This window comes from Calidris pugnax, unplaced genomic scaffold (assembly GCF_001431845.1).
Source record: "Calidris pugnax isolate Ruff unplaced genomic scaffold, ASM143184v1 scaffold57, whole genome shotgun sequence".
Lineage (NCBI taxonomy): Eukaryota > Metazoa > Chordata > Aves > Charadriiformes > Scolopacidae > Calidris > Calidris pugnax.
The window spans coordinates 76,688-100,435 of record NW_015090813.1 but is presented as its reverse complement, the minus strand read 5'-3'; the positions used below and the strand labels follow the sequence as shown (position 1 = coordinate 100,435).

The 23,748-nt window shown below is 43.4% G+C and overlaps 1 protein-coding gene across 1 annotated transcript in view; it reads left to right on the top strand.

Annotated features, from left to right (window-relative positions):
- NHSL1 (NHS like 1) overlaps positions 1-23,748 on the top strand; it is a 211,873-nt gene that overhangs the window by 151,034 nt on the left and 37,091 nt on the right. The window contains exon 3 of the mRNA XM_014939547.1: positions 21,347-21,480. Coding sequence (XP_014795033.1) covers positions 21,347-21,480 — 134 coding nt within the window. The remainder of the gene's footprint in view (positions 1-21,346; positions 21,481-23,748) is intronic.

Sequence of the window (23,748 nt, the reverse complement as noted above, 5' to 3'; positions counted from 1 at the left end):
TTTTTCAACCAAATGCATTAGTTTGATTGAAGTGTGAGGCAGCAGAACGGCTATGTGTGTGACCTGATGTGCTGCCTGGGTGGTGGGAGCAGACAATGTTAAATCACAGTGCACCACACTCTTTAGTGATGAATCCCCATGTTCTCCAGAATGCATTTATACAAACTGGAAAGGAGTAGAACAGAAGAAAATTTAGTTTTGTTGTAGTAAGTTGGAGATGAAGTAATGAATGTGTATGGAAGGGGAGAAATACGTAGGTTTGATAATGAGGGAAACTTCCTTGCAGTAGGGATACCCAAAGGCTAAAACAAATTTTGGGGCTATGAAATTATTGGAGGTTATTTAGAACAGATGACAGAAACACCACTCAGAAATCATTGGTATTTATTTGATTTTACCTTTCGAGGAGGTTGGAAAGGAAGAGAGAGCCTCTGGTGGTCCCATCTAACCTGATAACGTGGTCCTGAGGGCTAAATTAATAGCTGTAGTTCCAGTCATTCAAACATACCTGTTTGAAAGTTTTCCAGTCCTGTTCTTGTTTAGGTTATGAGATCTGACATTGCTGGCACATAGCAACTTGATTGCAGACTATTAATTTGTTATTGCATTAATTGCCACCCCAGTGAATGAGAAAACTAAGTATAAAACTTAAGGAACAAATAGCAATTCACACATAGAATACAACAGTCATTTTAAACCACCTGTAGAGATAGTGAATGTGTAAAATCTTTCCAAAGAATTCAAGCAAGGTATTACTTTCTGTCGAGGTGTTTTCAGCCATCTAATACTAACCAGATAAAATCCCAGCTTGCTTTTAAGATAATGCAAGGTCAAACCTATTTATTCTGGTACAATTTCAACAGCTCAGCAAATTTTTGACCTCATGGGTCTTGCCAAAAAGCCTGGTGGAATAGATAGAAACCTTTCTGTTGTCTAGAATAAACTTTAAAGCACCACTTAAGGAGCAGAAGAGCTATTATCGCTGATTATTCTTAAATTGGTTTAAGAATAAAAAGTTAAGGATAGAGCTATAAAAATATATGATATCTAACCTGTCTTGAGAGATATTGAGTACTCTGCATGGTGACCTCTACACACTCTACAGACCCTTACATGAACCCGTGTTGTGTTTGGAGGAGGGGGAGACTTTTCCTTATTTTTTTGTGCAGTTGATTATTTTACTTTATATCTTGAAATGTCCACTGCTTATCGCACTGTGGAAGTGGATGCAGCATGAGAATAGTAGATGTTGTATGGGGAGATTTTTTAGATTTTTGTACCTGTCAACCAGACTTTTACCCTGTTGAAATCAAGGGAAAATATTGTGCTTTTCCTTTACGAAGCTACTTTGAAGTATATATGGTGAAAACTTGCATTCGAGTTTGTTCATAACTGAGGTAAAGCTTAGTGCCTCCTGAAGTGGCTTAGGTGCCACCTAAAGTTTTAAAAAAAATTCGAGTTTGTTCATAACTGAGGTAAAGCTTAGGTGCCACCTGAAGTTTTAAAAAACCAATGATTTCCAATAATCCTAATTAGAAAATGAAGTTCCTGGAAAGCTTGTGATGCACAGTATAGCTGTTCTGGGGAACTGAAGTGGCTTTATGTAACTTTTTTTAAAATCTAAAGTTGTCATTGATTAAAATCAGTGGCTTGAAGATGTTTAACCCAGGCTGTGTTACTGCATTTTAAAAGGAAGCTCTTGGTTGGCTTAATCTGGTGGCTAGAACGGAAGAGCAGATTCAGCTGCTCTTTCAGAATCGTGGCACCATTGTAATGTGACTTAAATGTTTAAAAGTTTACAAACTTAAGTTTACAAACTTAAATGTTTACAAATGCAGTTCTTTGGTTGTGGTTGTAGATCCCATTAGTTTTGATGTGTTGTTTGCTCTGGATACAACAGGCTCTCCCTTTCTTTGGGGAAGCAGAAAGGACCTTGGACTGCCTGGTGGAGCAGATGGGCCACACATTGGATGTCAGATGTGCCATCCAAGGCATCTGTTTCCTTTCCTTTGGGGCCAAGCTGCTCTAACTGGCCTTTCCTGAGAGCCTGTCTCAACTGGCCTCTTCCTCATGTTTTCATGGTCACCTTAAGAAGGGTGTTTTCCAGCATACAGCTATTTGGGTGGAAACAATATTGACCCTTAAGAAATGTTGTGTTGGCCCTGTTCTCCCCTGTTTTCCTCCAAGGGACTCACCTTAAGAAGGGTGTTTTCCAGCATACACACATTCGGGTGGAAACAATATTGACCCTTAAGAAGTGTTGTGTTGGCCCTGTTCTCCACTGTTTCCTCCAAGGGAGTTGTGAAAATGGGTGATGAAGATGATGGGTGGGGAGGAAGAGCTGTGGCTCTTCATGGCGTCAGGATCCTCAAATCAATCAAGGGTAGCCCTTGCACTGTGTGCTCTGCTCCAAGGCTGAAGAACTGCTTTGGAGTTGTTGAGTCTCACGTTACCAATGTCTACCGAGTGGCTGGACAGTAGCAGAACTATGAATTCTGGTTCATTTTGGTTCATTTTTCATAAGGCAGACCATTACCTGTGCTGAAGGGACAAGTGCCACGTGCTGCAGTGTTTCCTACAGCTTTTTTGGTCTATGAAGCCAAGAGGCTGAGTGGGTGTTCCACCAGAGTCTAAAGGGCAGCACCACAAAACCCTGTCCCTGACATGGGGCATTGGCAGGTCTGGCTTGTTGCTCTGCGGTGTGGTGGTGTTCAAATGACTATTGTCTGAAGAAGTCCATAAATTTAGTGGTCTTCAGCCAGCAGCACCGATAAAACAGCATTAGTACATAGCAATGGTGCAGATATTTGGATAAAAAGAGTAAATTGAGACTAATCCTTGTTTTGCTAACAAATTAAGACTAATCCTCATTTTGCTAACTAATCTAAAAACGACAAGCAATAAGGCATGAAGCATGAAGATGGTGAGGAGACACAGCACTGTTGTAGTGTTGCTTTGCTTAACTGCTTGGAGCACGTCTAAAGTGTCCCCATCTGCCTTCTGGAGAGGTCAGCGGTATGTTCACAGGTGCTGGTCCAGTGTCCTAAAAGAAAAGCTTAAAGTAATCTGGAATGCACTGGCTTTGAATAATTTTGCAAATTATTGATGAAGTGAAGGAACAGAAAAATTTTCGTCATGCCCCTGAACTCTCTTTGCTTCTGCATTTTTCATACTATCCTATATTTTCCCTCAAACGTAGTGTTGCTTTGCTTAACTGCTTGGAGCACATCTAAAGTGTCCCCGTCTGCCTTCTGGAGAGGTTAGCAGTATGTTCACAGGTGCTGGTCCAGTGTCCTAAAAGAAAAGCCTAAAGTAATCTGGAATGTACTGGCTTCGAATAATTTTGCAAATTATTGATGAAGTGAAGGAACAGGAAAATTTTTCATCATGCCCCTGAACTCTCTTTGATTCTGCATTTTTTGAACTATCCTGTATTTTCCCTCAAATGTGGATAGAAGTCAGTTGGAATGATGGTGGCCGGAGAAGGACATACATGGCCTGATTTCCAAGGGGAAGTTTTCTTCCAGTTCCAGCAATTAGCAGTGTAGAGTGCTTTTGATTTAAAAAGAAATAAAAAGAGGGAGAAGAACGAGCCCCACTTTTGGATGTTGTCACTTGTCCATCATGAGTTGGGGAAAAGAGGCGTAAAGGGAAGGGACAAAATAACCGTGTTAGTGTTTAAGGGCAAACACAGCCAGACTGAAATGATCTTGGGCTTTTAGGAGACAGGCAGCTGTCCTTCCCAGTGACTATCTGAAGAAGGTGTACCTGAAAATAGTGGTAAAACCAGTAAATAGTTGATGTTCATACTCCTTTTTAGACTACAGCTGCTGAGAATATATGCACAACTGCCTATACTTTGTGCCTTTCTCCCCCCCCCCCAGGGTAATTGTGTTGATTCAAGCTATGTACATAATATAGGGCTCGTTGTGTGTCTGTGATGATTCATTTATTATCTCATCTTCAGAAGAGCTGGATTTGGCTGACTGTAGCTTCTGTTTAGCTTTGTTGGCCAAATTCAAGGAATGTATTTAAGCAGCAGTGATTGAAACACTTGATTTGTTTTCCAGAAGACATCTGGTTAGCATTGTCAAATAAAACAGGATTTAAGTAGTTACTTATAAAGCCTCTATTATGTCTTGCTGCAAGACCCTCCAGACAGGTATACGTTTAGCCTTTGTTTTCTCAGTGCATCTGCCAGATCACTGCTCAGATGAGCAATATTAGGGTCAGCCCTACTAGTCCATAATCCTGCTGAGAAGATTATGGACTTAAAATAATCTTATGTTTCATTAAAGAACTGCAAAATAGGGGGGGAACCACTTCATATTAACAATAGATCTGGTTCAGGTTCAGAGAGATGTCAAGATGTGAGCTCCCTACCAACTGGAAACCTTAATGAAGTGAAAAACCATTAAAGGCTAGGGGTAGAACATATGTGCCGGAAATGCCTTGGAGCCGTAAAATCAAAAAAAATAGAGATCAATTTATTTCTCATTATTTTAATTTCAATAGTCAAGTTAGCACAGAGGTTCTGCCCATGTATCCCGCCCTTTTTACTGTTCCTGAATTAATTCACAGTACATCTGTTGATGGTTTTGGCCACGTTCCATACTCCAACTGTCCTTTCTAATAGGGAATTTTTAAAAGTGAATATTCGAATGAAACTAAGCAGAATTTGACCGGGAGTCTACACTGCGTGTGTTTGAAAGCTGCTCTTGTGTAGAAAAACTGAGCTACTCAGAAGTATTTTAGGTTCCCTATTTTTAGCTTTAGTTATATAGTGCAGTGCTGAGTGTAAAAACATCCAGGGGTTGTTATATGTAGATAAGCGAAAACTATTCCAGTGAAAGGGTTAAAGGAAGACCAAAAAATGTGTCAAAATAATACCAATGATACTCTTTATTTCTTAAACCAGATTGATGTGTTTTCTTAATGTTTTGTGGTACAAGGCAGAATCAGTAGGAGGATTTAGCTGCAAGATTATTGAACCTTACTACATTTCAGATCTGTGGAGGGAAGAAGTTTGAACTGTTACTGCCTGTGGTGTAGTTGTTTCTGTGCCAGGTAAAGCAACTTCCATCCCAGGGAATGTCAGACTTTGGGTTGTTTCCCTTTTTGCTTTTCTTCCTCCTCCCTCTCTCAGATTGGAGTGTTATAAATGCTTGCTTACAGCGTTTTAGATAGATTTAAGTGTCCTAGGAGAAAAAAAAACCAATAAAAATTCCCTTCATGAGATAGATTTAAGTGTCCTAGGAGAAAAAAACAATAAAAATTCCCTTCATATTTTTATATTAGCTATGTTCAGTTGCCTAAGAAACAATAAATATCCGTAAAAATGCTAGAGGAAAAAGTGGGGAGAATGATTTTAATGCCAGCATCAAACATGCAAAAGGAAGCAAATAAACTGCTACGCTTCAGACATCTTGTCACCACTACATGTAGTTGTATAACACACTTGCAGAAATTTAAATTAACTCAAGACAAACAGTGATAATTATTTTGAGAGCTCCCCAGTGACAGCTTGTTAACAAATATGATCTGTAATGGCTGTTGCATTTTGGTGCCATTAGAAAGGGTTTTCTGTAATGGCTGGATCATGCAGGTTACCTGGGGAATTAAGGGTGGGATTAAATTTATTTGTTTTTTGGAGGTTTCAAGAAAAGAAAGGGAGGAATGATCAACATGTTTGCATTGACCTAAAGGTATTTTCACATTGTGGAGTTCTTGTTAGCTTGGATCCTCCTTAAAGACCTGCATCTGATTTGGACTCTTGAAAATAACTTGAAAATAACTAACTGCATGCCTGCCTTATTTTAATGTTGCACTTTCCATGCCCTGTCCTTGTGCTACATAAATATGTTTGGTCCCTTTCAGTAAGAGACTTTTCCATTGTAGAGTCCAACAGCCTTCTCTTAGGGTCACCTTCATTCCACGGAGCCCAGGACATCTTTGTTTCTGGGAAATTCCATACAGCATCTGTCATTAAAAGCTACCTGTGTGGCTGGGCTTGGCTGCTTATTCAAGAGAGGGAACACACCTAACACTCTTAAAGCCTAATAAACCTTTCTTCTTGTTAGATAAGAAGGCTGTGCAGTAAACAGAATCACAGAATCTTCTAGGTTGGAAGGGACCTTAAAGATCATCTTATCCAACCGTCAGCCTAACTTTGACAAAAATAGACACCCACACAACAAACAAGGAGCATCACCATCACTAAACCATACCTCCCAGCACTACATCAACCCCTCTTTTGAACACCTCCAGGGATGGTGCCTCAACCACCTCCCTGGGCAGCCCATTCCAATGTCTGCTACGTTTTGCTGGTGGGTTAAAAACTTGCCACTTCATATGGCACTTGTTGGTGGAAGAAGTGTGTTGGGTGTGCCAGCGTTCACTGTCTCCAGGCTTGTCTTAGGCTTTTCCATACATACTGGTAAAAATAAAGATCTAGAAATAGCGGTATAAAATTGCATTTTGGGGGGAAGGGAATAATAGGGAAGGCAGGTGGGTTGGTAAAGGCTGGTATTAGCCAAAGCCTCTAGATTGAGCCGTTGAGCAGAAGTTTTTTCAGCTGGGCTGCCGTGGTACTACATCTGTTGAAATTCCTGACCCGCTAAAACGGGAGTCTGAGCACCGCAGCGCGCTGGAGATATCGCAGCTCAAGTTCATGAACTTGCTTCCCAGTCAGCATCGGTTACAGTTCAGTTGTTACACAAGCACATCGTTGCTGTGGCTTTACAACATATTTTACAGCTTTTGGTATGGAAGCACTCTCTGTGATAGTCGAGTTCTGCAGATGATACGGGGATTTATACATTTAAGGGAAATGGGATTTGATCCAAGCTGAACGAATTTTTTTGGGGGGAGGAATATAAAGTGGCAGTGGCAAGCTGTCTGCCTCATATTTAGATCCAGGGACAAAAATAGATGCTCTATTGGAATTAAATTGAGCTGCTTTTTTTTAAAGTCACATTTAGCATGAGATATTTGTCGAAAATGAGATTGCCTTTGTATAGCTCTGCTTTTGTACAGCCTGTTTTGTCCACACAAAGAAAGCTGTGCATTCTTACCCCCAGTTTACAAACGAGGGACTCACAAAGAGGTGCAGAGGGAGAGGCAGTCATTTTAGTTGGCTTTACTAACCAAGGAGACCTTTGAACTAGGGCGTCTGTTTTAATTACAGTCCCAGGTATAATCATTCTCAGCAAGCACTTTATCTTGAAAAGTTACCTCCCTGAAATTCCCCGGTTAACTGCGTGGTCAGGAGTTATCCTGGTCTGACCCACGTCTTACTACAGTGCTGGAAGCAGGCAAAGAGGCAGCTGTGCCCTCAAGGAGGTCCCAGTTTGGTAGGTGTGCTCAGAGCATGTCTCAGTCCACACTGGGGTGACCAGTCCCACAGAAAACCTGCCTGTGGCTGTTACATTTTGGGTGGCAACCTTTTTGCCTGGTGTTTATACCACATTCTTAGGAAGTTGGAGATTTAGCTGGTGCTCAGCCTTAAAGAACAGGTGGAACAGGTGCAGCGGAGGGCCATGAAGATGATCAGAGGGATGGAGCACCTCTCCTATGAAGACAGGCTGAGGGAGCTGGGATTGTTCAGCCTGGAGAAGAGAAGGCTCCGGGGAGACCTTATAGAGGCCTTTCAATACCTGAAGGGTGCCTATAGAAGAGCTGGAGAAGGACTCGTTGCCAGGAAGTGCAGTGATAGGACAAGGGGAAACGGTTTTAAATTGGAAGAAAAAAGATTCAGATTAGATCTCAGGAAGAAATTTCTTACTATGAGGATGGTGAGACACTGGAAGAGGTTGCCCAGGGAAGTTGTGGCTGCCCCATCCCTGGAGGGGTTCAAGGCCAGGCTGGATGGGGCTTGGAGCAACCTGGTCTGGTGGGAGGTGTCCCTGCCCATGGCAGGGGGTTGGAACTAGATGATCTTTAAGGTCCCTTCCAACTCGAACCATTCTATGATTCTATGATTCTAAGAATATAGATACACATCTACATGAAAAATCCTTTTGTAACTTGCAGCACTTTATTTTAAGCAACTGTTGGATAAAAAGCTCATAACCCTCCAAAGCAGAGGTGTTGAAATCCCTGTTACGTTCAGCCCCTCATGCAGATGTCTCCAGCCTTGGACCCAGCTTTGGTCCTAACTCTTGTCCTCACCATGTGAGTAAAGGCATCTCAGGTTATTCCATGTTGTCTTTAGCTTAGAGAAGCTGTGGCTGCCCCATCCCTGGAGGGGTTCAAGGCCAGGCTGGATGGGGCTTGGAGCAACCTGGTCTGGTGGGAGGTGTCCCTGCCCATGGCAGGGGGTTGGAACTGGATGATCTTTGAGGTCCCTTCCAACCCAAACCGACTATTGTCTGAAGAAGTCCATAAATTTAGTGGTCTTCAGCCAGCAGCACCGATAAAACAGCATTAGTACATAGCAATGGTGCAGATATTTGGATAAAAAGAGTAAATTGAGACTAATCCTTGTTTTGCTAACAAATTAAGACTAATCCTCATTTTGCTAACTAATCTAAAAACGACAAGCAATAAGGCATGAAGCATGAAGATGGTGAGGAGACACAGCACTGTTGTAGTGTTGCTTTGCTTAACTGCTTGGAGCACGTCTAAAGTGTCCCCATCTGCCTTCTGGAGAGGTCAGCGGTATGTTCACAGGTGCTGGTCCAGTGTCCTAAAAGAAAAGCTTAAAGTAATCTGGAATGCACTGGCTTTGAATAATTTTGCAAATTATTGATGAAGTGAAGGAACAGAAAAATTTTCGTCATGCCCCTGAACTCTCTTTGCTTCTGCATTTTTCATACTATCCTATATTTTCCCTCAAACGTGGATAGAAGTCAGTTGGAATGATGGTGGCCGGAGAAGGACATACATGGCCTGATTTCCAAGGGGAAGTTTTCTTCCAGTTCCAGCAATTAGCAGTGTAGAGTGCTTTTGATTTAAAAAGAAATAAAAAGAGGGAGAAGAACGAGCCCCACTTTTGGATGTTGTCACTTGTCCATCATGAGTTGGGGAAAAGAGGCGTAAAGGGAAGGGACAAAATAACCGTGTTAATGTTTAAGGGCAAACACAGCCAGACTGAAATGATCTTGGGCTTTTAGGAGACAGGCAGCTGTCCTTCCCAGTGACTATCTGAAGAAGGTGTACCTGAAAATAGTGGTAAAACCAGTAAATAGTTGATGTTCATACTCCTTTTTAGACTACAGCTGCTGAGAATATATGCACAACTGCCTATACTTTGTGCCTTTCTCCCCCCCCCCCAGGGTAATTGTGTTGATTCAAGCTATGTACATAATATAGGGCTCGTTGTGTGTCTGTGATGATTCATTTATTATCTCATCTTCAGAAGAGCTGGATTTGGCTGACTGTAGCTTCTGTTTAGCTTTGTTGGCCAAATTCAAGGAATGTATTTAAGCAGCAGTGATTGAAACACTTGATTTGTTTTCCAGAAGACATCTGGTTAGCATTGTCAAATAAAACAGGATTGAAGTGGCTACTTATAAAGTCTCTATTATGTCTTGCTGCAAGATCCTCCAGACAGGTATACGTTTAGCCTTTGTTTTCTCAGTGCATCTGCCAGATCACTGCTCAGATGAGCAATATTAGGGTCAGCCCTACTAGTCCATAATCCTGCTGAGAAGATTATGGACTTAAAATAATCTTATGTTTCATTAAAGAACTGCAAAATAGGGGGGGAACCACTTCATATTAACAATAGATCTGGTTCAGGTTCAGAGAGATGTCAAGATGTGAGCTCCCTACCAACTGGAAACCTTAATGAAGTGAAAAACTATTAAAGGCTAGGGGTAGAACATATGTGCCGGAAATGCCTTGGAGCCGTAAAATCAAAAAAAATAGAGATCAATTTATTTCTCATTATTTTAATTTCAATAGTCAAGTTAGCACAGAGGTTCTGCCCATGTATCCCGCCCTTTTTACTGTTCCTGAATTAATTCACAGTACATCTGTTGATGGTTTTGGCCACGTTCCATACTCCAACTGTCCTTTCTAATAGGGAATTTTTAAAAGTGAATATTCGAATGAAACTAAGCAGAATTTGACCGGGAGTCTACACTGCGTGTGTTTGAAAGCTGCTCTTGTGTAGAAAAACTGAGCTACTCAGAAGTATTTTAGGTTCCCTATTTTTAGCTTTAGTTATATAGTGCAGTGCTGAGTGTAAAAACATCCAGGGGTTGTTATATGTAGATAAGCGAAAACTATTCCAGTGAAAGGGTTAAAGGAAGACCAAAAAATGTGTCAAAATAATACCAATGATACTCTTTATTTCTTAAACCAGATTGATGTGTTTTCTTAATGTTTTGTGGTACAAGGCAGAATCAGTAGGAGGATTTAGCTGCAAGATTATTGAACCTTACTACATTTCAGATCTGTGGAGAGAAGAAGTTTGAACTGTTACTGCCTGTGGTGTAGTTGTTTCTGTGCCAGGTAAAGCAACTTCCATCCCAGGGAATGTCAGACTTTGGGTTGTTTCCCTTTTTGCTTTTCTTCCTCCTCCCTCTCTCAGATTGGGGTGTTATAAATGCTTGCTTACAGCATTTTAGATAGATTTAAGTGTCCTAGGAGAAAAAAAAACCAATAAAAATTCCCTTCATGTTTTTATATTAGCTATGTTCAGTTGCCTAAGAAACAATAAATATCCGTAAAAATGCTAGAGGAAAAAGTGGGGAGAATGATTTTAATGCCAGCATCAAACATGCAAAAGGAAGCAAATAAACTGCTACGCTTCAGACATCTTGTCACCACTACATGTAGTTGTATAACACACTTGCAGAAATTTAAATTAACTCAAGACAAACAGTGATAATTATTTTGAGAGCTCCCCAGTGACAGCTTGTTAACAAATATGATCTGTAATGGCTGTTGCATTTTGGTGCCATTAGAAAGGGTTTTCTGTAATGGCTGGATCATGCAGGTTACCTGGGGAATTAAGGGTGGGATTAAATTTATTTGTTTTTTGGAGGTTTCAAGAAAAGAAAGCGAGGACTGATCAACATGTTTTCATTGACCTAAAGGTATTTTCACATTGTGGAGTTCTTGTTAGCTTGGATCCTCCTTAAAGACCTGCATCTGATTTGGACTCTTGAAAATAACTTGAAAATAACTAACTGCATGCCTGCCTTATTTTAATGTTGCACTTTCCATGCCCTGTCCTTGTGCTACATAAATATGTTTGGTCCCTTTCAGTAAGAGACTTTTCCATTGTAGAGTCCAACAGCCTTCTCTTAGGGTCACCTTCATTCCACGGAGCCCAGGACATCTTTGTTTCTGGGAAATTCCATACAGCATCTGTCATTAAAAGCTACCTGTGTGGCTGGGCTTGGCTGCTTATTCAAGAGAGGGAACACACCTAACACTCTTAAAGCCTAATAAACCTTTCTTCTTGTTAGATAAGAAGGCTGTGCAGTAAACAGAATCACAGAATCTTCTAGGTTGGAAGGGACCTTAAAGATCATCTTATCCAACCGTCAGCCTAACTTTGACAAAAATAGACACCCACACAACAAACAAGGAGCATCACCATCACTAAACCATACCTCCCAGCACTACATCAACCCCTCTTTTGAACACCTCCAGGGATGGTGCCTCAACCACCTCCCTGGGCAGCCCATTCCAATGTCTGCTACGTTTTGCTGGTGGGTTAAAAACTTGCCACTTCATATGGCACTTGTTGGTGGAAGAAGTGTGTTGGGTGTGCCAGTGTTCACTGTCTCCAGGCTTGTCTTAGGCTTTTCCATACATACTGGTAAAAATAAAGATCTAGAAATAGCGGTATAAAATTGCATTTTGGGGGGAAGGGAATAATAGGGAAGGCAGGTGGGTTGGTAAAGGCTGGTATTAGCCAAAGCCTCTAGATTGAGCCGTTGAGCAGAAGTTTTTTCAGCTGGGCTGCCGTGGTACTACATCTGTTGAAATTCCTGACCCGCTAAAACGGGAGTCTGAGCACCGCAGCGCGCTGGAGATATCGCAGCTCAAGTTCATGAACTTGCTTCCCAGTCAGCATCGGTTACAGTTCAGTTGTTACACAAGCACATCGTTGCTGTGGCTTTACAACATATTTTACAGCTTTTGGTATGGAAGCACTCTCTGTGATAGTCGAGTTCTGCAGATGATACGGGGATTTATACATTTAAGGGAAATGGGATTTGATCCAAGCTGAACGAATTTTTTTGGGGGGAGGAATATAAAGTGGCAGTGGCAAGCTGTCTGCCTCATATTTAGATCCAGGGACAAAAATAGATGCTCTATTGGAATTAAATTGAGCTGCTTTTTTTTAAAGTCACATTTAGCATGAGATATTTGTCGAAAATGAGATTGCCTTTGTATAGCTCTGCTTTTGTACAGCCTGTTTTGTCCACACAAAGAAAGCTGTGCATTCTTACCCCCAGTTTACAAACGAGGGACTCACAAAGAGGTGCAGAGGGAGAGGCAGTCATTTTAGTTGGCTTTACTAACCAAGGAGACCTTTGAACTAGGGCGTCTGTTTTAATTACAGTCCCAGGTATAATCATTCTCAGCAAGCACTTTATCTTGAAAAGTTACCTCCCTGAAATTCCCCGGTTAACTGCGTGATCCGGAGTTATCCTGGTCTGACCCACGTCTTACTACAGTGCTGGAAGCAGGCAAAGAGGCAGCTGTGCCCTCAAGGAGGTCCCAGTTTGGTAGGTGTGCTCAGAGCATGTCTCAGTCCACACTGGGGTGACCAGTCCCACAGAAAACCTGCCTGTGGCTGTTACATTTTGGGTGGCAACCTTTTTGCCTGGTGTTTATACCACATTCTTAGGAAGTTGGAGATTTAGCTGGTGCTCAGCCTTAAAGAACAGGGAGCATGTCTCAGTCCACACTGGGGTGACCATTCCCACACAAAACCTGCCTGTGGCTGTTAAATTTCGGGTGGCAACCTTTTTGCCTGGTGTTTGTACCACATTCTTAGGAAGTTGGAGATTTAGCTGGTGCTCAGCCTTAAAGAAGAGGTGGAACAGGTGCAGGGGAGGGCCACGAAGATGATCAGAGGGATGGAGCACCTCTCCTATGAAGACAGGCTGAGGGAGCTGGGATTGTTCAGCCTGGAGAAGAGAAGGCTCCGGGGAGACCTTATAGAGGCCTTTCAATACCTGAAGGGTGCCTGTAGAAGAGCTGGAGAAGGACTCGTTGCCAGGAAGTGCAGTGATAGGACAAGGGGAAACTGTTTTAAATTGGAAGAAAAAAGATTCAGATTAGATCTCAGGAAGAAATTTCTTACTATGAGGATGGTGAGACACTGGAAGAGGTTGCCCAGGGAAGTTGTGGCTGCCCCATCCCTGGAGGGGTTCAAGGCCAGGCTGGATGGGGCTTGGAGCAACCTGGTCTGGTGGGAGGTGTCCCTGCCCATGGCAGGGGGTTGGAACTAGATGATCTTTAAGGTCCCTTCCAACTCGAACCATTCTATGATTCTATGATTCTAAGAATATAGATAACCCAAACCATTCTATGATTCTAAGAATATAGTTACACATCTACATGAAAAATCCTTTTGTAACTTGCAGCACTTTATTTTAAGCAACTGTTGGATAAAAGCTTGTAACCCTCAGAAGCAGAGGTGTTGAAATCCCTGTTACTTTCAGCCCCTCATGCAGATGTCTGGCACTTTATTTTAAGCAACTGTTGGATAAAAAGCTCATAACCCTCCAAAGCAGAGGTGTTGAAATCCCTGTTACGTTCAGCCCCTCATGCAGATGTCTCCAGCCTTGGACCCAGCTTTGGTCCTAACTCTTGTCCTCACCATGTGAGTAAAGGCATCTCAGGTTATTCCATGTTGTCTTTAATGTGAGTAAAGGCATCTCAGGTTATTCCATCTTGTCTTTAGCTTAGAGAAGCTAAGCCCAGAGAAGCTGTGGCTGCCCTATCCCTGGAGGTGCCCAAGGCCAGGCTGGATGGGGCTTGGAGCAACCTGGTCTGGTGGGAGGTGTCCCTGCCCATGGCAGGGGGTTGGAACTGGATGATCTTTGAGGTCCCTTCCAACCCAAACCCTTCTGTGTTCCTATGATTTACCCTGAGGTACCAGGGTATATACCTGTGTGCTGCAGGCAGAGTGTAGATACCCCCTTGGACTCTGAATTTAGGAGGCACATACATGAAATGTAGATTGTGTCGTGTCTGTCTAGATCCAAAGTTCTTGCCTGGATCTAACCTGACGTGGTTTGCTCAGGTGCAGCGATGCTGCATCAGGAATCCAGGTCTTCCCATGTCTGTCTGTCACCAACCCACGAGGTCGTCTCTGCTCAGCTAGAAAAGCAAATTCAAAAGATGCACAAAGTAAATTAAGATGATACTCAGATTTTATTTTTTTTTTCAGCTTTGAAACAGGAGAATCTTCTAAAGCAAAAAGCAGTGATACAGTACATATTGTGATTGTTAAAGTGCAGTGTAACTTTAATGGATAATTTTTAAAAGTTTGCTTTTACAAGATTGTACTACAGTCTGTCTGGTTTTAGGTGAAATTTGTAACACTTGGAAGGCAGTGTTTGCAGTTGTGACTTAGGCGAGGAATGTGGTTTGTGGGTATTTACAGAAAAAGGGCTTGGCTACAATGTTTGAAGATCTTAAGAAAAAAAAAAAAGATTTCTGACCTCTGGGAGTAGAGCACTTTTCCAGTGATATGTGCGGTGAATGGATAAATGTGTTTTAATATACTAGTCAGCAGATTTATTTCTGTAGTTGACAGTTTAGCTGACTCTTGCAGTTAATAGCCTCTCTCTAGTCCGAAAAAAAAAAAAGAAAAGAAAAAAAAATCCCACTCTACAAAATACAAGTTAGAACATGAAAGGCTCTGCCAAGAAGTCACCCTGACTTGAGCTGAGATAATTTTTCAAGCATGCAGATGCAGCTGTCAGCTCGTCACTTGTCCCTTCCTGCTGAGAGGGAGACACCAGGGGATGGTGCAGAGGCAGGAGAAGTGTGTGCTGGGCTTTCTGCTCTCTCCCTCTGCACCTGGGGGTTCTGTTCCCATGGCTTTGGGCAGCGCCTCTGCTCCTCCAGGAAGCTGCTGGTCCAACTGGCATTTTTCCTTTGGGTTTTAGTGGTTTGTCTCAAGTTGCAGGTGCTGTTCTTGGATACAAGGCAAATTCAGATGTTCCTGGGACACTGTCTTTCCATCTTTCATTGCTTGACCCATCCAGTGGGATAGCTTCTTATGCCAAGCCAGAGCTATGAGGGACTTTGGGTCTGTTTAGTCTGGAGAAGAGAAGGCTGAGGGTGGATCTTATCGGTGCTGAAAAATACTTAAAGGGTGGGTGTCAAGAGGATGGGGCCATTCTTTTTTCAGTGGTGCCCAGGGACAGGACAAGAGGTAACAGGCACAAACTTGAACATAAGAAGTTCCATCTAAATATGAGGAGGAACTTCTTCACTTTGAGGGTGGCAGAGCCCTGGAACAGGCTGCCCAGGGAGGTGGTGGAGTCTCCTTCTCTGGAGACATTCAAAACCCACCCAGACAGGTTCCTGTGCAACCTACTCTAGGTAGACCTGATTTGGTAGGTCATTGGACTAGATGATGTCCAGAGGTCCCTTCCAACCCCATATCATTCTGTGGTTTAGATGTCTGAATAACCTTGATGCCAAGTTTCTAAATTTATAGTTGTGAATATCGTGGTAGTTTAATTGTTTAACCAGTGTTTTTACTGGTTACTAATAAATACTTAGAAACACGGAAAAGTGGATATTTTTTTGTTATGTTATACTCTTGAATACATGCTTGTGAGAGTGTGTCTGAGTGTGTACGTGTGGATGTAGACAGCCACAGAGCTTAAGGTCTGATCCTACAGCAGTCACGTGAGCAGTGTTTACTTACACAAGTAGTCTCGTTAGGGCTAATTTACTGAGTGATGCCTGCACGTTCAGGCCTGAGGCATGGAGGAGACTGGTCCAGAGTGGTGGCAGAAAGCTGTGGCTCTGTGCTGCTGCTGCTGGGGGAGATGTCCCAGGCTCAGGTGGGATCCAGCCCTGAAAATCAGCACCTGGAGCCTTTTTGCCTGCAGGCAGGTCAATACAGGGCAAACCCAAACCCTGCAGGCAAAAGAATAATTTTATGAAGAAGCTGATGAAAAATGACACTTAGTTTTGCACAGCTCCATTACAATAATAATAATGAAAAAAATAATATGGAAAACTTCTGAAAATTACCATTAATCCATCTTCCTCTGACTAATTCTGCTGCTGGCAGGGCCATGCATTTTTCTTTATATACTTCAAGATACTTTGACTGGTTTTAGTGGTAGGAAGCTCTGGAGGTATGAAACGTTAACCGAGTCGGTTAAAAGAGAAGGAAAGAGGCAACACACCCAGTCCCCTCCCAGCAAACCTGGTTTTCCATCGTGGAGCGGTGGAGACAAGGTAAATCCTGTTTTTTCCACAGTAATACCGTGTCAGACAAACGACTGAGGTACCAGTGCTGTGCCTTCTGTTCACTCTGGTGATTTGTGGCTCAAATTATCATGTAAGGGTACTGTTTAAAACCACATTTTGTTCCATCGTGCATCTCCTGAACATCATATCTCCCCTGTACTAATAACTGTGGAAACGATGAGGGGGCCTTTTAAAAGGTTTTTAACCACATTTCCCACATACTTTCTTCGTGCTTAACTAAAACCACCCTGTGAACAGCAAAACTCAACTTTGGATGAAATTTCCTTCCCTGGGAAGGGTTTAACTTGTGCCACAGAAGTGGGGATAAATTCTATTATAATATAATCCGACTACAGTCATTTTTTAAGCGATGTTTAAAATACAGGGGAGGGTGTTGAAAGTTAATGTATCACTAATATAGAAGGAGAAGGACAAGAACTAATCTATGGTTTTACCTAGCCAGAAAAGCACCTGCAGGGCAGCAGGAGGTGATTGGCAGCATCCCTGTGAGCTCAGCCCCAGGAGCAGCCAGGGGCTGAAGGGGTGGCAGTTCCAGCCTTTGTGCCATGGCCACCACCCAGTCCAGCCACCGACTGCAATTGCCAACCCAGTGGCTCTTTCCTGATCCTCCTGGGCAAACGGCCAGTGTCTGTGAAAACAAAACCAGTTCATCCTGGGCACAATAATATCATTGCACTTTTCAGATGGGAATACATGCAAGCTGATGACTTCGAGCTTGACTGCAGCATGTCCTGCAGATTCCAGGCACATCCGCAGGAACGGGTGTTTCTGTCCTGCCTGATACAGAACAGTTTTTAGGCAGAAATACAGAAAGGCTGTGCCTGGTTCTTCTTGCGTGTTGGATAATGTGGTTAATGGCAGCCCTGCCACTGGGTATGAGGGTGTGTGTCCCTGGCTCACCTAGAACTGATGTATTGTTGCATTCTTAAAAACCAAGTTTATTAACAACTGGTCTCCTCCTGCTCCCTAGTCAGCTTTCCATCTCTGAAATAACTCGCATAAGAACTTTTTCACTAACTCAGTGTGTAATGCTCCTCTCTGGAATTGTGGGAACAGGACAAGGTATTGCTCCTCTGGGAAAAAAAAGGAAACATGTCTGTCGTTTTTCCTAGAGTAAGAACTTCTAGGTTCTTCCAGGGTATATTTTGCATAAATAAAGAAACATTTATCAGAAAAATACAAACTTGGTTGCTTACAGAAGACCATGTGCATCTTTAATAATAGTGATGAGGTAGGGGTGGAGGTGCCTCCAGCTAGAACAGTTTTCAAACACCCTTGATCTGGCAGCTACAGTGGCTTCAGTTAGATGCAGTGATTGACCTCCTGTTGCACTTCTGGGCTGCCTAAAACTTCCCCTGAGGTCTGTTGGCTTCAGGTGCAGTCCAGGGTGTGTGTTTCCTGCTGTGCTGTGAAATGTATGGTGACCATATGTAAGTAGAACAGCTGTTCTTTGGGGACAAATTGCCTTTTTATTGGTGTGGTTCACCTGGCAGTTAGTAGCAGTTCTCTTGGTGTCTTCAGCAACATTGCTGCAATAGCTTCTGATGATACATGGGTCTTCTGTTGTGGACAAATGGAGGTTGTGAGCTTGATAAACTGCCAGTTTTTTTATTGTCAGACCACTTGAACTTGTGGTGGACTCGAGACCTTCAGTGTTGGCTTCCTTAAGTTTTCGGAGCTCTTCTGGGCTTCATGAAGTGCACCATTCATCATTGTCATCTCCTGGGGTAGAAGAATAAATAAGGTCAAGCAATAAATACCAGAGGGTGCATGTATCACACTCTGTAAGAGCCCATCTCCCTTGGGACGTGCTGTGATGCCTGATGTCAGAGAGTGGTAGAAGTGACCAGCCAGGACCCCGGGCCTTATCCCAAAAAACTGAGGAAAAATAACTGCGTTCTTACGTATCCCTTAAGTTGTCTTCATGTTTGTTTGTGGTGATTATCGACTGATCTGAAGGAAAAACTTGCAGTGTCTAAGTTGACAAGCTGGAGTGTTAACCCACGCCACAAGTTGATACAAATCCTACTCTGCCGCGGCCCACGCACCCCTGTTGATTTGTAGCTCAAACCTGACAAACAGCCCATCAGGGTGCTCACGTTTGTGAGCGGTATGTGCTGGATCTGGCTGGATCCAGTGCCAGATTTGGAAGGGCGGTGGAGGAATTTGTGGTTCCTGGCAGTCATTTTTCACCCCCCTCCTGAAGTACAGCAGCTGGTTGCCAGATGTGTGCAGCGTCAGCATGCTCACACGTGCGAAACAGGTAAATGGGGCTACCAACCCTCTGTTCCTGAGATGTAGCAATTGATCTGCATCTCCAAACCCCACCACAGCATCCTTGGTCCTTGAATTCTTGGAGAAGTTCCTACCATACTGCCCGTTTTGACCCCATGTGGAAACGTGATAGGTCAGGACATACATCTGGCTCTGACGGAGATGGCTAGTTGTCAGAATCTAAGCTTGCCTTCTTGTTGTTCATGTTCAGATATAGGGGAGTCTGCACCATCTGGCTCTGACGGAGATGGCTAGTTGTCTAAGCTTGACTTCTCATTGTGCATGTTCAGATACAGGGGAGTCTGCATTGATTAACTGTGGTTGTTCTAGGTCATTTAGCCCATCAGCACAGAGTCCTCCAGACCTCAGAAGAGGACCTGGGGGTGTTGGTCGACAGCCGGCCTGAATATGAACCGGCAGTGTGCCCAGGTGGCCAAGAAGGCCAACAGCATCCTCACCTGTATCAGGAGCAGTGTGGCCAGCAGGACTAGAGAAGTGATTGTCCCCCTGTACTAGGCACTGGTGAAGCCCCACCTCAAGGGCTGTGTCCAGTTTTGGGCCCCTCACTACAAGAAAGACATTGAGGTGCTGGAGCAGGTCCAGAGAAGGGCAACAGAGCTTGGAGACCAAGTCTTGTGAGGAGCGGCTGAGGGAGCTGGGGGTGTTCAATCTGGAGAAAAGGAGGCTGAGGGGAGACCTTCTTGCTCTCTCCAACTCCCTGAAAGGAGGGTGTAGCCAGGGGGGGTTGGTCTCTTCTCCCAAGTCACAGGCAATAAGACAAGAGGAAATGGCCTCAAGTTGCACCAGGGCAGGTTCAGATTGGATATTAGGAAAAATGTTTACATTGAAAAGGTTATGAAGCCTTGGAATGGGCTGCCCAGGGAGGTGGTTGAGGCACCATCCCTGGAGGTGTTCAAAAGCCGGGTTGACATAGAGCTCAGAGACATGGTTTAGTGATGGTTTTTTTGTCAGAGTGAGGTTGATGGTTGGACTAGATGATCTTGAAGGTCCCTGCCAACCTAGATGATCCTATGATTCTGTGATTCTAAAGTTTGCTCTGCAATAACTCATTCTGCACTTCCTTTGTTTTATATTCAAAGTTCATTCTCACTGCTGTCAGATGAAGCAGCCCCAGTCCCCCCAGGGGGGGTCTGTCTCTTCTCCCAAGGAATAGGTGATGGGACAAGAGGAAACGACCTCAAGTTGCACCAGCTGAGATTTTGATTGGGTATTAGGAAAAATTTTTGCACTGAATGTTATTAAGCATTGGAACAGGCTGCCCGGGGAAGTTGTGGAGTCACCATCCCTGGAGGTATTTAAAAGATGGGCAGACATAGTTCTTTGGTACGGTTTAGGGATGGTTTTTGTCAGTGTTGGGTTGATGGTTATTGGACTAGATGATCTGAAAGGTCCCTTTCAACTCAGGCAATTCTATGACTTGGTCTGAGAAGCATCTGAGCGAACAGAGGAAATATACACGGGGGTTGCAAATTGTAACTCCATTGTATCATTTGCCAGGCAAAAGTCTCTCTAAAACCTTGCCCTCAATATAAATGTGGCATGTTTTCCATTTTAAGGGATATTAAAAAGATCGAGATAGGGAGACAGATGATGCAATCACAGAAAGTCTTTCTGCAGCAAAGTGGTGATAAAAGCGCTTTGTGTCATGATAATGCCTGTGTGTTGTGCAGAAATTTCAGTTCCTTAGACAGAAATGTACCAAATACTTTAATTTTCTTCTTGCTTTCCTCATCTTTCAGCAGATGAAGATATCTGTCTCTGGAGATGCAAAGCTAACAGTTTGACTGGGCTGATGAGTTTGGTTGCTGCATCTTGAACATTTAATTTTTCCTTATGCTCTGGCGTCTGTTATTCTGCAGCACAATCACACTGAATATCAATTAGGAGGCGGGAAGATGATGGTGGAAAACTTGGGGGGGGGGGGGGAGACGAGATGCTGAGTGGGATTTTGGCCGTTTTGGGTGGAGAATGCATGTTTGCTCTGCATTCTTTCTCAACTTTGAAAACACTCCAGTGTTAAACTACACATGCTCTGCGTGTAGTTCTGAGATCCTCGTGATTTGCGTTCCTCTGTCTCCAAAATCACAATAAATGGGCTCTTCCACGGGCAGGAAGACAGGACGAGTGGTCAGTGCCAAAGTTGTTCAGCAGATGGTGCTTGAGTAGTGAGCAACATCATCGTTTCAAGTGTAAGGCACATAATGGATGTCTACCGGCCCGGCAAACGAGACCCCCAGTGGTACCCACATGCTTCCATCTCCCATCCTGCGAGATGCTGCCATCTGTCAAGACACCCAGCCAGGCCCCAAATAAATAAATAAATCCCTTTTCCCCCTTCTTTCCAAAGCTCTTGCCATCTCCTGGGTTCAATAAAAGCCGTGTGTATATACGCTGCGTGGGGGGCATGTGTCTGTAACACGTGCGACGGAGGGGGAAAATAGAGATGCAAATATAAGAGATGCAGCTTTGGGTTCTGTCACTTGGGACAGACGATGCCAATGGATGGTAAACATTTTCAGGAAAATAGTGTGTACTTTTGTAAGTGGATAGGGCACCAAGCGTAAACGGTAGTGGCTCTTATCCTGAATTAATCTCCTCTCTCCCTGTCTGTCGGCAGAGTGTGACAAGCTGCGGCGGGATGGCTACCGGAGCTCCCAGTATTACTCTCAGGGCCCCACCTTCTCCTCCTCCTCCTCCTCCAGCGCCATCTGTGGAAGTTACCAGGACGATTATGAAGAAATTGAGCAAAAGGTAATGGTTGGGGTGGGGGGGGGAGAAAAGTGCTGGAAAGAATACACTCTTGGTACAGTTTAATTGCCTGCCGTAACATTGTTCAAATAAGGTAGGGTTTTTAGAAGATTGTAAAGATGCTTATTCCTTTGAATTACAGTGGTGGGATGTCATCTGACTTCTGTAGTCTCTTAAAAAGTTCAGGTTCTACCTATGCATTTATGTGAAGTTCCCCCTGGCACGATAAAGGTGTGAAAGCCGACAGGAGTTTGGTGGTGTTCTGGAGGGAAGACCCCATGGAGGGCAGCTGGTTTGGATCTGTTAAGTGTTTACGTTGAATTTCACTGAATTTCACTGAATTTCTAGAGTTGGAAGGGACCATAGAGATCATCTAGTCCAACTCCCCTGCTGAAGCAGGATTGCCTAGAGCTAGAGCATGTTACTCAGGACTGCACCCAGGCGGGTCTTGAAAATCTCCAGAGAAGGGGACTCCACACCCTCCCTGGGCAGCCTGTTCCAGGGCTCTGTCACCCTCACCGTGAAGAAGTTTCTCCTCATATTTGAGTGGAACCTCTTATGTTCCAACTTGTGCCCGTTGCCCCTCGTCCTCTCAGTGGCAGGAAGAGTTGGTCACCAGCCATCGGTGGGTTCTCATTGTAACTGTGACACGTGCCCACTCTGAACTGCTGAGACAGGCGGTTACGCAGCTTCATTAGGTAGAGGCTTTGTCCTGATGCACCACAACTCTTTGCGTAAAGGCATCCAGGAGAATGAAAGGTTGCCCACTACGTTGGGTTTATCAGCTTTCTTCTAGTTTTGCTTCGTGGTTTTCACGTTTTTGTGCCCACATCTCAACTCTGTGGACACTTGGCTTAGAATCTAGAAATGAATTAAATCGAGAAAAGGAAGGGATAGTTGAGCAAAAATCCCAATCAAGTTTTCAAGACATATTGTTATATAGACATTAATTTATATATATGCCCACATCTCAACTCTGTGGACACTTGGCTTAGAATCTAGAAATGAATTAAATCGAGAAAAGGAAGGGATAGTGGAGCAAAAACCCCAATCAAGTTTTCAAGACATATTCTTACATAGACATTAATTTATATACACTTCAATTATAAAACTAGAAAGCTGCATTAGTGTTCTAAAGAAATTTTGCTCCCCTGTCATTACCTTGCCCTGTTGTGCCTGTGGGCTCTGAAAGAGAACCTGACTTTGATGTTGGGGGAATGGACTTTACTGCTGGGGTGGAAAACAAGATCCCTGAACCCTGGCTGTCCAAACCTGAATTGCTGGGGTTCCTGGGATTTTCAAGATAGATAATTGTAGAATACTTTGCCCCAAACTGTTGCTCGGAGAGTGGGAGGATATGCTTGATTGTAACACAGTTTAATTTCTTTGAATCGTTACTAAACCATATGCCCCTCTGCAGCGTGGACTGTCTTTCTGTTCAAATCCTGAGAACTCATTTCAAAGGGGACAGTGTTTTGGGTTCTGCCCTCTGTGATTTTTTTATCACATAATAAAAGGTGCCATGGAATCTGCAGAGCCTCCCATCCAGGTGGTGATTGTGCTATATCTGTGTGTTGGCAGGGAATGTTAGAGCATCTTGTTTAGCCGTGTGTGGTATGTACTGGCAGTGAGCAGAGAATGTAAAGCACATTCGTACCCGTGGAATACATTACAGTGATAATTTGCAAAACCTTCCTGAAATCAGTGGAATTCTGATTTCTACTGGGAAATTAACACATTGTTGCTATTAATGTACTGCATATATATACATACATATATGTTAGCAACTGGTCTTAGCCAATGCTGTGCAGCGTATGACCATCTGCACATGGAAAACTAATGTAACATTTAAAAAATATAAATACACTTCTTTTAACACTTGGAGTGAGAGCACATAGGCATGGGTAAGACCTCTTGGAGACTAAGAGCTGTCATCCTTATCTTGGTTAAGGGGTTTTGTGAACATTAACATAATGTGTTACTAACAATTTCTATGCATTCTGAAAAGAATTAATGCCACTAATTATGCTTCAAGGATAGGATGGCACTTCCATTTCAAATTGGAATAGTTTCCTTTAAATATTTTTAGCTGAAAGGATGATTCAGAGGTGTGGAGAAGATAGTTGCCAAATTCAGAGTTTTAGATGTTACTGATTATCATAGAATCATAGAATTGCCCAGGCTGGAAGGGACCTCCAAAGGTCATCTAGTCCGACCCCCCCGCAGTCAGCAGGGACACCCCCAACTAGACCAGGTTGCCCAGGGCCTCGT